Genomic DNA, 17,729 nt, shown 5'->3' with positions numbered 1-17,729 from the left:
GTCTTCGGTGATACTTTTGAATCATGTCTAGTTAATCTTGAACGAATGCTTATTAGATGCGAACAATCAAATCTAGTTCTTAATTGGGAGAAATGCCATTTCATGGTTAAAGAAGGCATCATTCTTGGTCATAAAATTTCAAAGGAAGGAATTGAAGTGGATAGAGCTAAAGTAGATGTAATTGCTAAACTTCCACATCCCACCAATGTTAGAGGAGTTAGGAGTTTTCTAGGGCATGCCGGTTTTTACCGACGTTTCATAAAAGATTTTTCTAAAATTGCCACTCCTATGAATAAACTCCTAGAAAAGGATGCTCCATTCATCTTTTCAGATGAATGTATCAAATCTTTTAATATTCTTAAAGAGAAACTCACTAATGCGCCGATCATGATAACTCCAAATTGGAATCTACCGTTTGAACTTATGTGCGATGCAAGTGATTTTGCAATGGGAGCCGTTTTAGGACAAAGGATTGAAAAACGATTTCAACCTATATATTATGCTAGTAAGACGTTACAAGGAGCACAAACAAATTACACAACTACTGAAAAAGAACTCCTTGCTATTGTCTTTGCTTTTGACAAATTTCGTTCATATCTCGTTCTAGCTAAAACGGTGGTCTATACCGACCATTCTGCTCTTAGATACCTATTTTCGAAACAAGATGCCAAACCACGATTAATCTGTTGCATCTTACTATTACATGAGTTTGATATTGAAATCCGTGATAAAAAGGGAGCAGAAAATCTCGCCACTGATCATCTTTCTCGTCTTGAAAATCCCGAATTAGAAGTTCTAAATGAATCGGCCATACAAGACAACTTTCCTGATGAATATCTATTGAAGATAGATTATAATGAAATACCATGGTTTGCAGACTATGCAAAGTACTTAGTATGTGGATTCCTTGAAAAAGGATTGTAGTACCAAAAATGAAAGAAATTTTTCAGTGATATAAAACACTATTTCTGGGAAGATCCACATCTGTTTAAAAGTTGTCCCGTTGGAATAATACGCCGATGTGTATTTGGAGATGAAGCCAATCAAATATTAAACCATTATCACACAGGACCAATAGGAGGGCATTATGGGCCTCAACTAACAGCAAGAAAAGTTTATGATGCTGGATTCTATTGGCCTACAATTTACAAAGACGCACACCTTCTTTGCAAATCCTGTGATGCTTGTCAAAGAGCCGGAAAAATAAGTCAACGTGATGAAATGCCACAAAATGTCATTCAAGTATGTGAAGTATTTGACATTTGGGGTATTGACTTTATGGGTCCATTTCCGAAATCTCATAATAATCTCTACATTCTCGTAGCCATTGATTATGTATCTAAATGGGCGGAAGCACAACCTCTCCCAACTAACGATGCACGAGTTGTAGTTAACTTTTTAAAACGTCTTTTTGCAAGGTTTGGAACACCGAAAGCTTTAATAAGTGATCGGGGAACTCATTTCTGTAATAATCAACTTGAGAAAGTTCTTAAAAGATATGGAGTAACTCATAAAATCTCCATCGCATATCATCCACAAACAAGTGGACAAGTTGAAAATACCAACCGAGCTTTAAAACGTATTCTAGAGAAAACTGTAGGATCAAATCCGAAGGAATGGTCCATTAAATTGGAGGATGCACTCTGGGCTTTTAGAACAGCCGACAAAACTCCAATTGGAACCACACCTTTTAAACTCGTTTATGGAAAAGCATGTCATCTTCCATTAGAAATTGAACACAAAGCATTTTGGGCTTTGAAGACATGTAATCTTGATTTACATGAAGCCGGACGTCTACGATTAAGTCAACTAAACGAATTAGAAGAATTAAGACAAGAAGCATACGAAAATTCATTAATCTATAAAGAAAGAACAAAGAAATGGCATGATAAAAGAATCAGAAGTTCAAAAGAATTTAAAGAAGGAGACAGAGTTCTTCTTTTCAATTCACGATTCAAGCTATTTCCTGGAAAATTGAAATCAAGATGGTCTGGACCATTCATAGTCAAAAGAGTTTTCCCATACGGAACGATAGAATTAATAAATTTAAATGGGATTGAATTTAAGGTTAATGGTTACAGAGTTAAACACTACATAGATAGTCCGATGGAAGTCGACAACGAAGTTAATCACAATTTCGATACCACAGCTAACTAAGTGTGGGGAGAATCAAGTCTTTAAAGGATAATATGTATTTCTGTTAGAGTTAGATTTTCTATTTTCGTGTAGTTCTCGAAAATGGAACCCGAATGGTCTTTCCCTAGCAGACCCTAAAGAACTAGTCTTCTCCCCCCATTCTGATTTTTTTTTTTTTAGGTTTTTACGAAATGAAGACTTCCTGTGAACTAAACCATGGTCTAATGCTACACGCTTTGATTACTAAACGTAATAATGACACACTTCCGAGTGAACTGGTATCAGTAATCAGAGAAAAATTGGACGGAGTAAGAAAAGAATCCAGATGCGAAGATAATAAGTTACAATTTGGTAAAGGAAAATCAAAATCCTCAGCGAAAAGAAGAGCACGACACCTTGAAAAATGTCACAAATGCGAAAAATGGTCACACGAAGGTAAATGTTCAAATAATCAAACCTATTCAAACACCGAATTTGTTACTTTATGCAGAGATGGACCGTTCATATGTTTAGAAGAAAAAACATTAAATGCTCGAGGTTACGCCTATATTGCCATGGAAAATCAATTAGTCCGACTATCTTATGAGTGGGCTAGAGCATATCATTAAGAATACTATCTCACAGGTAAGTCTGTACAGTTTTTATTTTTATTTTTATTTTTAACCTTTTGATAATAAACGCTAATTTGTTCGCTATAAAGTATTAAATTGTTATTCAATAAAATTAGGTCTTGCGACCGAAATTATTGATATCATACAAAAATTTATTACATCACTGTGAAATTTACCGTTTATTCTTAAGGTATAAATATCTTTAATCAATCAACCCAAAATATTTCAAAAATTCGTCATGTGTTAAATTAGGTCGATGAACCGAAATTACTTTACCGAAAAGAGGGGTGCATATTTTTGATAATATTTGATTGATTAAAGTGGGATAAAAGCCAAAAAGATTTTTAATTTTATTTTTACCATATTTTTAAAATTAATATTAAATTAATATTGTGCAATTTTTAAAATTAATATATTTAAAATTGTTAATATTTGAAAAATTAATATTTTTAATATAAGTTTGTATGTATAAAAACAAAAATATAATTTAAGTTTGGTGTGAATTTTTAAAATATGAATTTTTAATTTTATGCATTTTAAATTTAAGTTTGGTGTGAATTTAAAAAACAAAAATTTACTTTATTTCGCTAAGTTAAAAATATGATTTTTAAAATTCGTCGTGAGTTGAAGACTAGGTCGTTGAACCGAAATTGCTTTACCCGAGGGCGGGACGAGAATTTTTATTATCATTATTTTTAATCTTATTAATTTAAAGTATGCCAAAAACATTAAAAAACCCAAAAATCTTTACTTTTAAAACCGCGCTTTAAATTAACAAATTTTAAAATTTTGTCGAGGGACGGACTAGGACATCGTTTCGAAACGACCTCGTCCTAAATAACAAGGGAAACAAAATTTTAGAATTAATTAATTAATTGTTTTATAAGTTAAGGTTTTTATTAAAAAAAAAATACAAACACCGCGACTCGCGGAGTTTGTAATGGGTAAACACCGCGACTCGCGGAGTTTGCAAAATCCAGAAAAAAATAAAATGCAAAGATCAGATCAGTTGCACACAACCACACCACAAAACTAAAACAAACACGAAAAACACACATAAAATCGAATTTTTTCACCATTTTTTATCAAATCTTTCACAAAATCATGTTGAGAAGGATGCTATCAAGGAATTACTCAAGGAAAACGGTAAATTTCTACACCTAAACATCATTTAATCTGAAAATTAGTGTTCTTGAACAAATTTATACCCAATTCGATTTTGATGCTTTTTAGTGTAATTATACTTAAATTGTTTATGTATTATGCTTGTATAACCTAGATTGATGCTATTTAACATGATTAGAAGCCTTAAACTTCAAATTTTGAGTAATCTAGGGTTTGTGTTCTTGAGCAATTTGGGCCTTTTTGATATAAACAGGTTATGGCCGATTTTTGTCATGAATTATTGCTAAATTAAGTAGTGTAACATGTTTAGGTAGTTAAATGATCCAAACTTTGAGCCTAAACATGATTTTTGAGAATTAAAGTGGACTTTTTCAAGTCTAAAATTCATGAACTTGATTTTTGAGAGATAATGCCATTTGAAACTTGTTTAATTTCTAATAATGATTATTTTAACATGTTATTTGAGTTGAATGCTTATGAACTTGGCGAACATTTTCGTATATGCTTATTTGAAAAAGTGTAGATTTGATAAAAATATGAAAATGAGCATAAGTTTGATATAAATTGAACAGGTCATTGTAATTATTTTGATTGATGATTTTGCTGACACTAATGCATATTTGGATGCACAACAATTGTGTTTGATGTGTTTTACAGACTGAAAGGGCTGACTCTTCATCCCAAGCTCGCATTGCTCCTCCTGAGAATGCGGAACAACAGGATGTTGATAACTATTACAAACAAGATATACCTCATCTAGTTATGACATTTTCAGATATGCACGTGGAAGATTTGCACCCGAACTTGAGATTAGACAGACGTTGGATAGATTATCCAAAATACCAAAGGGGCTTGCACACTCTTCATTCTAAAGCTGTTGAAGTACCTAGGGTAATAGAATGGGAACCATTAGAGGTAGTGCAATTGGCCGAGCCAATTAGAGAATTACTTACACAGAGGTATGGTAATTCTACTTTTAACGATTGGGTACGATTATTCAACATGCGTAGACCTGTATATAAAGTATGGTGTGAAGAATTATTGTGTAGTATAGAAATAAATGATCGGGTAGCTAGTTTAACTGATCGAACTTTTATTAGATTTTTGTTAGGAGGTTCGATGCGCCACATGTCTCTACTAGACATGGCTCAGGCCTTACGTATATATACGCCTGAGAAACTAGCATCTACCGATTGTCGAGGGTTGATATTAAATGGTAGGAAGATTGATGAAAATTTTGATACGCATGGTGTATGAAGTCAAATGACTAGCCATCACCGATTTAAAGGGGGAAATTACTCTTATCTTGATATTGATAGAGCTGAATTAAGAGTAATCCATAGGTTTCTAGCGAACTCGATTACACAGCGAGGTAAAAATAAGGAAAAGGTAAATGAGCAAGATTTATTTTACCACATGTGTATTCGAGACCCACAAAGCGCTGTAAGTATACCTTATTGTGTGGGTTATTATTTATCGGTTATGGTTAGGGGGATGAGACCGCACACTATAATATTACATTAATTGCTGAGTATCTCGATGTGGATATAAGTCGGGGGGATTATTAATCGAAGAACCAGAACTCCACGATACAATTGGTTTAAATGTATATCATGGTGCTAAGGTTTTGAAGAGGCGAAATAACGCCGCAGTACAATATAATGGAAGACATCCACAGGTTGAAAGAAATCAACAGTCAGGTAATGTGGGAGGGGGAAATGAAATGACAGAAATGCAAAGGTTTATAGCTTCACAAGAGTATGAAAATGCTAGACATCGAGCATTTGAAGATTGGAAAGTTCATCAAAACCATATCATATCACATTGCCAACATATAGGTAGAAACTATATTCCTACTCCAAAGCCCGTATTTCCTCCCTGGTCTATAGAGATCCAACCACCGTATCCTACTTATAACCCAGCTGAAGCATTTTATAACACATACGGTTATGTATGGAACCCCTACTGGTATCAGTATCAACCCTAGTTTATTTAGTTTTATTTATTTTTGTAATGTTACTACATTTAACACTTATGTTAATATTGTAATAGTTTTTATAATTTTTTAACTTTTATTATTAGATTTTAATAATTTTTGAATGTGGGGTAATATACCAAACTTCAAAAATATGTATATATGTTTGCAGTTTATCTTATGTACACAACAGGGTAAAATAACGCATTTTCAAAGACTGACATTAAGTTCAGTAAAAGTAACTAATTTTGACGACAAGATGCAAAATATATGTGAAATAACAACAAGACGGAATGAACAAATGATGTGCACCATTTATCATTCAACACAAACAACAATATGTTTGGAAACTTTGGTAAAATTTAATCATTTTTCTACGCTAATATCCCTCAATAATTTAAATTGTTACTGATTTCTTGAAAATTAGGGCATTGCAAGATCTTAAGTGTGGGAAGGGGTTAAATTCTTTCGGATTTTTAAAATTTTTACTTTATACACTTGGTTATCATTAGAAATACTAGTAAAGTAGTAGTTGTATTAGAATCTAGTGCTCTCTGATAATAAAGAACAGCCCTAGTCTTATATACTGACTACTCAATTCTAGTAAAATTTTTCAAAATTTTCAATTAAATGAATTCAAAATCATGTTTATACATATTTATGAATGATAAAACTAGGTGTTAACACCGAAATTATTGTTACCTTGGAAAGGACATAAATTGAGAAACAAACCAAAATGTTAAAATTCATTTAAAATAGAATAGAGGACAATAAAAAGGCAAATAAAAGAAAATAAAAGCCAAGTGTGGGAATATTTACCAAATTATTTTAAACATATGTCACATATTTTTGTACAAATAACTGAAAATACTTTTGTTTTGGACAATTTCTAAAAAGTTTTACCCGATTTTTTGTAAGAAAGATGGATCTACACGATGAATCAATTCCATCATTAAAAGGAAGTAAAGTCTTCCGAAAAAGACACGCGCTTCTTGATTTAGGTCATGAAGTTGTCGTCCAGACCAGCTGTAGGTTGACGAAAAATCTAGAAAAGTCATCTCTAAAATCAGCAGAAAATCCACGGACCTCAGCATCAAACAGGGTCACCAAGTGGTCAGACTTATCCAAACCATGAGAGGATCTGTCTCGTAAAATGGGGAGGGCGCAATGCAAATTAGCTTGATAAGACTAATGAATCAGACCCCCAGAAAGGATAATCTCCTTAAAGATCAAAAATCAGCTTTTAAGACTGATATTACTCAATCCTAGAGATTGACCTTAAAGATTGAGAATTACAAACTCATGGAATTCAATGATATCTAAACTCGAGCTTGAACGAGAAAATATTTTGATCAAAATTAAAAGCGATTTATTTTCTGAAAACCTATTTTCAATGCGTTCATTACCATTGAACGTAAAATCCTAGGAATTCACCTGGAATTCATTAGGTCACCTGAACCAAATCGGGTGTCAACCGTAAGAACGGTGGTTGCATAGCATGGTCAAAGACAGGACCTTGTGCTAGACCAAAAAATTATAAGGGTGAGCTTTACTATTGCTCCTACAAAGGATAGTAATTGCGTCCGACACGTTATAGACCATAATTAAAAGCATGTCAGGGGACATTGCCTTAACAGTTGCTTGTTCAACGCTTTCCTTTACAACCGGACGGTAGTTTACCGAAAGGTAATATACGGAGCAAGTATACTGGATGTGTTGCTTTCCCAATACAAGGTTAGCAAGTGGGTGACACAAAACCGCAAGTTTTGAGCTAAAATTTTCAAATCTGAAACCTACTAAACCCACAAAAACAATTTGCAAACACCGGTGAAGCGTTATTCCGGAAAACTTAGCTAGGGTAAAAGCTAGAATGAATTTTCAAAAGATCAAATGTTTTCATAAAGATCCAATTTCCTTAATGGATCTAAATTTTTATAGTCATGTGAGACTGTAAACCACATCGTTACTACCATTGTTTATACCGCCGTATAGAAATCACTGATGTACAAAGTGTGAAGAATAAAGAAGTGATTCTAGTATTTCAAGACTATATTGCTTGAGGACAAGCAACGCTCAAGTGTGGGAATATTTGATAATGCTAAAAACGAACATATATTTCATAGCATTATTCCTCAAGAAAGACAAGCTTTTAGTTGCAATTATTCTATTTACAAGTGATATTCATTTAAATAATAAAAGGTGAAGACAAAAGATAGATTCGACGAATTGAAGATGCAAACGACCAAAAAGCTCAAAAGTACAAAATACAATCAAAGTGGTTCCAATTATTGATAAGAAACATCTCAAAATTACAAGAATACAAGATTCAAAACGCATAGCACAGATATTAAATTGTACGCAAGGACGTTCAAAAATCCGGAACCGGGACCAGAGTCAACTCTCAACGCTCGACGCAACGGACTAAAAATTACAAGTTAACTATGTATATAAATATAATATAATATATAATTAATTATATAAATTATATATATATATATATATATATATATATATATATATATATATATATATTATATTTATATATTTAAACCGTCGGCAGACTAGGATCCAAACTTGTGTGAGCTGGGTTTACGAACTCCGCGACTTGTGGAGTTTGTAGTGCAAAGGGACCGCGACTCGTGGAGATACCCAGGACAAAAATGCCTATAAAAGATATATATATATATATATATATATATATATATATATATATATATATATATATATATATATATATATATATATATTTATATTTTAATTTTAATTTTAATTTTAATTTCTAATAATAAGGGTATGTTAGCGAATGTTGTAAGGGTGTAAGTCGAAATTCTGTCCGTGTAACGCTACGCTATTTTTAATCATTGTAAGTTATGTTCAACCTTTTTAATTTAATGTCTCGTAGCTAAGTTATTATTATGCTTATTTAAATCGAAGTAATCATGATGTTGGACTAATTACTAAAATTGGGTAATTGGGCTTTGTACCATAATTGGGGTTTGGACACTTGTGGAAATTAGACTATGGGCTATTAATGGGCTTTATATTTGTTTAACTAAATGATAGTTTGTTAATTTTAATATAAAGATTTACAATTGAACGTCCCTATAAATAACAATATACACTCGATCGGACACGATGGGCGGGATATTTATATGTACGAATAATCGTTCATTTAACCGGACACGGGAATGGATTAATAGCCACTAGAATTATTAAAACAGAGGTGAAATTATGTACAAGGACACTTGGCATAATTGATAACAAAGTATTAAAACCTTGTTACAGTTTAAGTCCCCAATTAGTTGAAATATTTGACTTCGGGTATAAGAATAATTTGACGAGGACACTCGCACTTTATATTTATGACTGATGGACTGTTATGGACAAAAACCAGACAGACATATTAAATAATCCAGGACAAAGGACAATTAACCCATGGGCATAAAACTAAAATCAACACGTCAAACATCATGATTACGGAAGTTTAAATAAGCATAATTATTTTATTTCATATTTAATTTCCTTTATTTTATATTTAATTGCACTTCTAATTATCGCACTTTTATTTATTGTTATTGTATTTAATTGTACTTTTAATTATCGTAATTTTTAATTATCGCAATTTTATTTTATCGCACTTTTATTTTTCGCAATTTCATTATTGTTATTTACTTTACGCTTTAAATTAAGTTATATTTATTTTTAATATTTTACATTAGGTTTTAACTGCGACTAAAGTTTTTAAAATTGACAAACCGGTCATTAAACGGTAAAAATTCCCCTTTATAATAATAATATTACTTATTTATATATTTGTATTTTTATAAATTAAAACTAATATAGCGTTAAGCTTTGTTTAAAGATTTTTCCTGTGGAACGAACCGGACTTACTAAAAACTACACTACTGTACGATTAGGTACACTGCCTATAAGTGTTGTAGCAAGGTTTAAGTATATCCATTCTATAAATAAATAAATATCTTGTGTAAAATTGTATCGTATTTAATAGTTTTTCCTAGTAAAATATAAGCTATTTCATATACACCTCGCATAACATCACTTATGCCTCCCGACAATTAAAGATTCACGAGCGGAACTACACTACTCATGATCTTGAACTTGGAGCCGTTGTCTTTGCGCTCAAATTGTGGAGACACTATCTTTATGGAACTAAGAGCACTATCTTCACCGATCACAAGAGTCTCCAGCACATCTTCGATCAGAAGCAACTGAATATGCGACAGCGACGATGGTTCAAGACATTGAACGACTACGACTGTGAACTCCGTTATCACCCTAGCAAGGCCAATGTTGTAGCTGAAGCTTTGAGCCGAAAGGAGAGGATGACACCTCTTCGTGTTAGGGCTCTGAACATCACCATTCATTCGAACCTCAACAGCCAGATTAGAGTAGCCCAAGATGAGGCTCTCAAGAAGGAGAATATAAATCATGAACATTTGAACATACTTGTCTCTCGATTCGAGGTTAGGGAGTCTGGACTCTGATGTTATGTCGGAATAATTTGGGTACCTCTTTATGGAGATCTACGGAACCTTATACTTGATGAAGCACATAAATCGAGATATTCGATTCATCCTGGAGCGGGTAAGATGTACCACGACCTTAAAGAATAGTATTGGTGGCCGAATCTTAAGAAGGACGTTGCGACTTATGTTGGTAAGTGTTTGACTTGCTCGAAGGTTAAAGCCGAGCATCAGAGACCTTCTGGGTTACTTCAACAGCTGTAAATCCCAAAATGGAAGTGGGAAAGGATCACAATGGATTTCAGTACCAAGCTACCAAAGACGGTGGGCGGATACGATACCATTTGGGTTATTGTTTACCGCCTTACCAAATCTGCACACTTTCTAGTAATGAAGGAAACAGATACAATGGAGAGACTTGCTCAATTATACATCAAAGAGGTTGTATCTCATCATGGTGTACCTTTATCGATCATCTCATATCGCGATCCCCGTTTTGCTTCTAGATTCTGGCGTTCTTTGCAAGAAGCCATGGGAACCCGTCTCGACATGAGTACTGCTTATCATCCACAGACCGACGGGCAAAGTGAATGAACGATTCAGACCTTGGAAGACATGTTGCGTGCATGTGTCATTGATTTCGAAAAGGACTGGGAAAGGCATTTGCCACTCGCCGAATTCTCGTACAACAACAGTTATCACTCAAGCATTAATGCCTCACCTTTCGAAGCATTGTATGGCCGTAAGTGCCGATCCCCTATTTGTTGGGCCGAAGTAGGCAAAAAGCAAATCACCGGACCCGAGGTAGTCCATGAAACAACGGAGAAGATTGCTCAGATTCAAGCTAGACTTAAGCCTGCCCGTGATCGTCAAAAGAGTTATGCCGATCTTAAACGTAAGGACTTTGAATTTAACGTGGGCGACCGTGTAATGTTAAAGGTTGCACCTTGGAAAGGTGTAATCCATTTTGGAAAACGTGGAAAGTTAAACCCAGGATACATTGGTCCTTTCGAAATCTTGGAACGTGTTGGACCCGTTGCTTACCGTTTGGATCTACCAGCACAATTGAGCTCAGTTCATCCTACCTTCCACGTGTCAAACTTGAAGAACTGTCTTGCTACACCTGAACTTATCATACCACTTGAGGAACTTAAGATTGACGACAAACTCCACTTTGTGGAAGAACCAGTTGAGATTATGGACCGTGAGGTCAAGGCTTTGAAACGCAAAAAGATTCTGATCGTCCGAGTACGATGGAATGCCAAATGAGGACCTGAGTTTACTTGGGAATGAGAGGATCAAATGATGCAGAAGTATCCTCACCTTTTCCCGACTCTTCCATCTACCTCAGCTTAAAATTTCGGGACGAAATTTTCTTTAACAGGTGGGTAATGTAACGACCCTGGATTTTTCCAACGTTTATTTATTAATAATTGTTATTATTAATACTTGTGAATTATTGAATGTATGTTATTACATTTACTCGTTACCATGATTGATCATACATGACTTTGAATGCCCGAAACGTCTTTGTGACACGCGTACATTACCCGAATAATATTTTTGAATATTATTTACATTCATGATTAAGTTTTATTAATCATTTTAATTAACTATGGTTATTAGTTAGTTACTTAGGCTTTTAATTGGATTAACTTGTTAATTACATGCATACTTGGGCTTTTAATTGTACATGGGCTTAGAAGCCCACCCCACTCACTTTAATGGACTTAATTAGCCCAACCTACTTCTTTAATGAACTAGTTAGCCCACTAACTCATGTAAGTATTACTTTAGAGATTAACTAGTTAGTTTAAGTTACATGGAATCTAGTTACACATCTTCCCCATGAACAACCACCTTATTATCCAACTTTTAAGGCTTTACATACATGAAACTAGTGAACAACTCCCTCCCCCATTTGGCTTGTCAAACCATTGGCCTAGCTTGTTACAAAGGGAGTTTTATTTTTATTTTTTTGACTACTTCACTCACTTGTTCCATTCTCTCATTTACACACACACTTTACTTGCAAAAATCCTCTCAACTTTTCTCTCATATTCTCTCCTTTCTTGTAAGTATTATGAACTTCTTTTTCTCCCTTTTCCTTTGGCCAAAACCGAAACATAAGCATCTCTTCATCATCATTCTTTGTTGATTAATTACTTGATACTTGTTAGTTGTTGTTGTTACTTACTTACTAGTTGTTATTTATTATTTACTTACTAGTTTTCAAGAACCAAACTTGTTAGTTGGTTCTTCATTTATCTTGTATTTACAAGAACACACAAGAACATAAACTCTCTAGTTTATGTTCTACACTTAATATGTTAAAAGATTTTAAGTTAATGGTTGTAGAATCATTACTTGTAAGTCATGTTTGTAAACTTAAAGTTTACATTCTTAAAGATCAAACTTTGGTTTGAATCTTTAAAGTATGAACAACCCATGAACTAGTTACTTGTTTACCTAGCTTGTTTCTTTATATTATGCACTTTAATTTCATGTTTGTTGGTTTAAATGGTCAAGTATTACAAGTTAGTCTTGATCTCATTAATCTTGAACTAAAAGTTAACTTTGAAAGTTCAAGAACATGTAAGTAAGCTTTCTTTAACTATAACTTTGTACACTTATGTTAGATCTTGACTTTTGGGTCTAGGATCTTCAAGATCTAACTAAGAACTATGTTCTACAACTTAAGACCTTGATTTCATAAGTTCACTTTCAAGTTTGTAACTTATTATTAGTTTTAAAGTTCATGTATGTGTTAGATCTAAGACTTTGATGCAACTTTAGTTCATCAAAACACTTGCAACACTTAAGTGAGTTGTGCTTCATGTCTTAGACTTGCACTTGGGTTATGATGGTCAAACCTTGGTGAAAATGATGCAAACACATCAATGAGTTGTACACTTGAAGCTATATGCATCAAGGATGAGAACCATGATAAGCATCGAGCACTAAGAACCTCCGGAACCTACTGACCCTACTGTTTTACTGTTTCTGTGTCTGACCCGTACGACCTGGGCTACTCTAATTATGATTTTAAGATAACTCTGTTCGAGTAGATAACTTTTCATATAGGACTCGTCTTAATCCGAGTTACGATTTGGGATTTATGGCCCTCCGATCGTCACTATGTCCATTTAACGTTGTGCTGAAAATTCTGACCTACTCGCACTTAGACCGTCGTCACGGTCAAACGAAGACGGTTTTGCTTCTGTAATTTTTACCACAACTAAAGGACTCATATACGGAGCCATGTCCACTGGTCTCACCTTATTTCAGTCGGTATAGAGGCCGTGGTGACTGACCGAACTCAGCCTTTGTTTTAAACTCTTTTCATGAACGAAACTTACTTTACACCTTTTGTTTGATGATGAATGATGATGACCCTTAAGACCTTATTTACATACTTTTAAAACTTTTCAGACGATTTACTGACTTAGTACTATTTGACTTAGGTTGAGGACCCATTTGGACAACCTACATACTTGCTTATTTCCCGAGTCATACTTTACCGCTACATTATCATTGTGAGTTATAGTATTCCCTTTTTACTTTAACTTATTTTGGGAACTGAGAATACATGCGGATTTTATGTTTTACATACTAGGAACGCGTACTTAAACTTATATATGTGTGGGTAATACAACGGCATAAACATTCCCTTTAGCTCGGTAACATTTAGTCATTGGTTTTTGAACCGGTGAACGCGAATCTTAGATATGGATCCATAGGGTTTGACCTCCCCACTCGGGCTAGTCGCGCTAGCATTTAACGAGTGTTTAATACTTCGTAAACATACGCACTTGCCAAGTGTACTTTCAGGGGGTATAAACGTTAAGTTAGTTACCAAGTGCCCACGGTTAACATATACTTTATCTTACTGTTTTGAAACGCTCTTTGTAGCACTGAAATCTCGTGGCCTACCTTACATACTGTTATACTTAAACTATAGCTCACCAACCTTTGTGTTGACGTTTTTAAGCATGTTTTTCTCAGGTGCTTAAGGTTGCTTCCGCTGTGTACTAGTCTTGCCGTAGACACCCGCTGCTCTAGTGTTATCACCGCATGAACTGTTTATCTTGCATTCAAACTTTAATACATTTGAAACTATGTTTTGTAACGACCTAAGGGTCACATACATTTATTCTTGCTTGCTATTCGTAGAAGCATACTGTTGGTGTAAAACATTTGATGTCGATTATGACGTCATCTTTCTATCGTGAATGCAACTTCTTTTATTACAGCATATAGTACTTAACCTTGTAATGATCCTGTTGTTGATGATTCGTACACGATGGTTTTGTACGGGGCATCACACCAAACGACCCTACGAGCATGGTGTTTGGGGTTAAAATACCTAAGTCTCGGTCAAACCCCAAAGGCTAATATCTCCAAAAGCGTCCCCTAACACGACGGGATCTCTACTCCAAACAAACGCCCTTACCTTTGTCCATACCTGAGCCTATAAAAAGGTAAACAACGAGAGGGTAATCAAAGCTTAGTGAATGAAATAATTACACATACATATATATAACTCACTTACTTGCAACCACTTACACCAAATCCGCATACATACTAGCTACATAATTGGCATACCTTTCACATGCATAACGCTAAGGACCCCGATAACAAAGCTAGTATAACGATAGCATATAACACAACAATACAATATGCTACAACACAAATATAACGATGATGTTCATAACATCCATAGTACCCAAGATCTCAAGGCTAGCCCAACGAATGGTATCGTCAACATTGAACTTAAATCCCATTCGTCTACATTAATGTGGTATCGTCAACACCGAACTTTAAACCCACATATGAGGTATCGTCAACAACGAACTTTAAACCCTCATCAATGTCACTACAATAGTCGTATGGCATCGTCAACATCGAACTTCAACTCCATACGTGAGGTTTCGTCAACAACGAACTTTAAACCCTCATCAACAACACAATATACTCTAGGGTATGGTACCGTCAACATCGGACTTCAACCCATACCCCACAAGTAAATAAACTATATACATACATGTATAATTATTTCACTCACCTCAAAGTCTTGGTGAGAGATAACCGAGCTTTCAACTTCAATGTAACGCACCTATTACATAATGCACATATCAATCATTCATTCAAAGTGGTCAACCACTAACTTCATTCTAGTGCCATTTTGACCTAAGGTGCAATTTCAACCCATTTGCACCCTTAACCCTAATTTTTGGGTTAACACCATCAAAACCCTAACACTAGTCAAAAATGGTCTTAAAATACTTTTCAACATGAGGTTAAGCATTTTACACGCACACACTAAACAACCTAAGTCCATTATGACCCATTTGACCGTTTAAAAGTCAATACACCCATTTCGGGTCATCCACTAACCCACTTAACACCCCTTTTCATATATATAAGTGTACTAGTAATTTGACTAACCAATTTAAGCTCATAAACATAAATTAATACTTTGAAAACCCTAGTTAGTCAACTCTGAGTCTACATGACCCAAATTCACCCAAAAACCCCTAATTCACTAACAAATGGGTTTTATGTGCAACACTACCCAAACCCTAACCCTTAATACAATTAAAGTAAGAAATTAGGTTTTATAACTTACCAACACAATCACCACGTAGCTAGCGACTAGATGAACGACTTTAGAACTCGCGCTAAGACCCGATTCAACCTCCTTCTTCCCTTAATGGAGCTCTCTCACTCTAGGTCTTCCTCTCTCTCTAGGATTTAATGGAAAGTGATAAGGTAGATGGAAATGGAGTAAATGAGACTCCAACAACTGATCCCAAGCCTTAAAGTCGGGTCCCATGTGAATTTACCAAAAAGCCCTTAAAATATCTAATTTAAAAGCAAGAGATGAGCTGTCAGCCCGTAATGGCGCGGCGTGCCACTGGCCCGCGCGGCGCGCAGATCGCCCAGTCCAGATTATTCTCTATTTTAAAATACACAACGAAAACCCCACAACTTGAATAACTTAAATACACATATGTACAATGAAATATTTGGGTCTTACATTTATATATAGATTATGCGCAACATTAAAACTATGAACTCACCAACCTTTGTGTTGACACTTTTAAGCATGTTTATTCTCAGGTTCCTAGAAGTCTTCCGCTATTTTCTTATATGATATACAAGAAATGTGCATGGAGTCATACATGCTTTATTCGAGAAAACGTTGCATTCACAAATCATCACCATCTATCTTATTTTGACTGCATTATCAACGGAAGTATTATTGTAAACTATTATATTACGGTGATTGTCTATATGTAGAAATCATCAGATATCGAAAACTTTTGATTTAAATATTCATTTATGGTGTGCCTTTTCAAAAGAATGCAATGCTTATAAAACGTAACATATAGAGGTCAAATACCTCGCAATGAAATCGATGAATGACGTGTTCGTCCATATGGATTTGGAGCGATCGTCACATCATAAAAGCAGGAAAACACATTGATGCACTTGGCATTGCTTTTTCAAGTTCGATGGTTCTTAATACAGATAAGGCCGATTCTTGGAGCTGGGCATTAAGTAATAATGGTTGCTTTAACTGTAAATCTCTTTCAGGTTTTATCGATTCGAAGCTCCTGAATAATACTGCTGTTTTGGCGGGCACTATGCGAAACAATTTAGTCCCCAAAAAAGTGGAGGTATTTATTTGGCGAGTAAGAAAAGGTAGGATCCCGGTATTGGCAGAATTGGACAAAAGGGGTATTGACCTACATTCGGTACGTTGTCCACTTTGTGATAATGATATCGAAGGCATCAATCACTCCCTCCTAAATTGCGAAAGGGTGTGGGAAATATGGTTGCGAGTCTTTGATTGGTGGGGTGTCACACGACCCACTGTTGTGGGATTAAATGACATACTAGAAGGTAACGTGGGTAGCTTCGGAAAGGATCCGGGTAAAGATATTTGGCAAGCGGCTCTCTGGACAAGTGTGTACTTAATCTGGAAGAATCGAAATGAGAAAGTCTTCAAAAACAAATGTTGGAGTGCGCCGGTCGCTTTAAGTGAGATTCAAGTAAAAGGATTTGAGTGGATTGCAAAACGGTGCAAAAGAAAAGTTATCGACTGGCATAGCTGGTTTCAAAACCCATATTCTCTAACCGTTTAGTAATTGTGTAATCTTGTATATATGTAATTAATGGTGTTGACTTGACACCTTTGGGCATTGTATTGTAAACTGTGACATGGTAGTATGCTTTGTTTAAGCGCTACCTTTGAGTTATTAGTAATAATATTTGATTGCCTTTTTAAAAAAAAATTAAATAAATAAAATTTTTGCTATTTCGTGCTCTTATAACACACATTAAACTGCATTTAATTTAATATTTATTAATTTACAAGAATCTATCATTCTT

General features: G+C 34.7%; 1 protein-coding gene across 1 annotated transcript; it reads left to right on the top strand.

Annotated features, from left to right (window-relative positions):
- The first annotated feature begins 16,849 nt into the window (after nt 1–16,849).
- On the top strand, nt 16,850–17,482 carry LOC139871139 (uncharacterized). The gene has a single exon (XM_071858876.1). It carries the CDS (start codon nt 16,850–16,852, stop codon nt 17,480–17,482), a length of 633 nt encoding a protein of 210 aa, XP_071714977.1.
- The last annotated feature ends 247 nt before the right edge of the window (nt 17,483–17,729 follow it).

The sequence above is a fragment of the Rutidosis leptorrhynchoides genome, chromosome 10 (assembly GCF_046630445.1).
Source record: "Rutidosis leptorrhynchoides isolate AG116_Rl617_1_P2 chromosome 10, CSIRO_AGI_Rlap_v1, whole genome shotgun sequence".
NCBI classification, from domain to species: domain Eukaryota; kingdom Viridiplantae; phylum Streptophyta; class Magnoliopsida; order Asterales; family Asteraceae; genus Rutidosis; species Rutidosis leptorrhynchoides.
The sequence above is the reverse complement of the archived record's forward strand: the minus strand, read 5'-3'. Positions and strand labels throughout refer to the sequence as shown.

What these genes read in the sequence shown, in the direction of transcription:
- LOC139871139 (XM_071858876.1), top strand. Translation starts at nt 16,850, where the DNA reads ATGGTTCTTAATACAGATAAGGCCGATTCTTGGAGCTGGGCATTAAGT.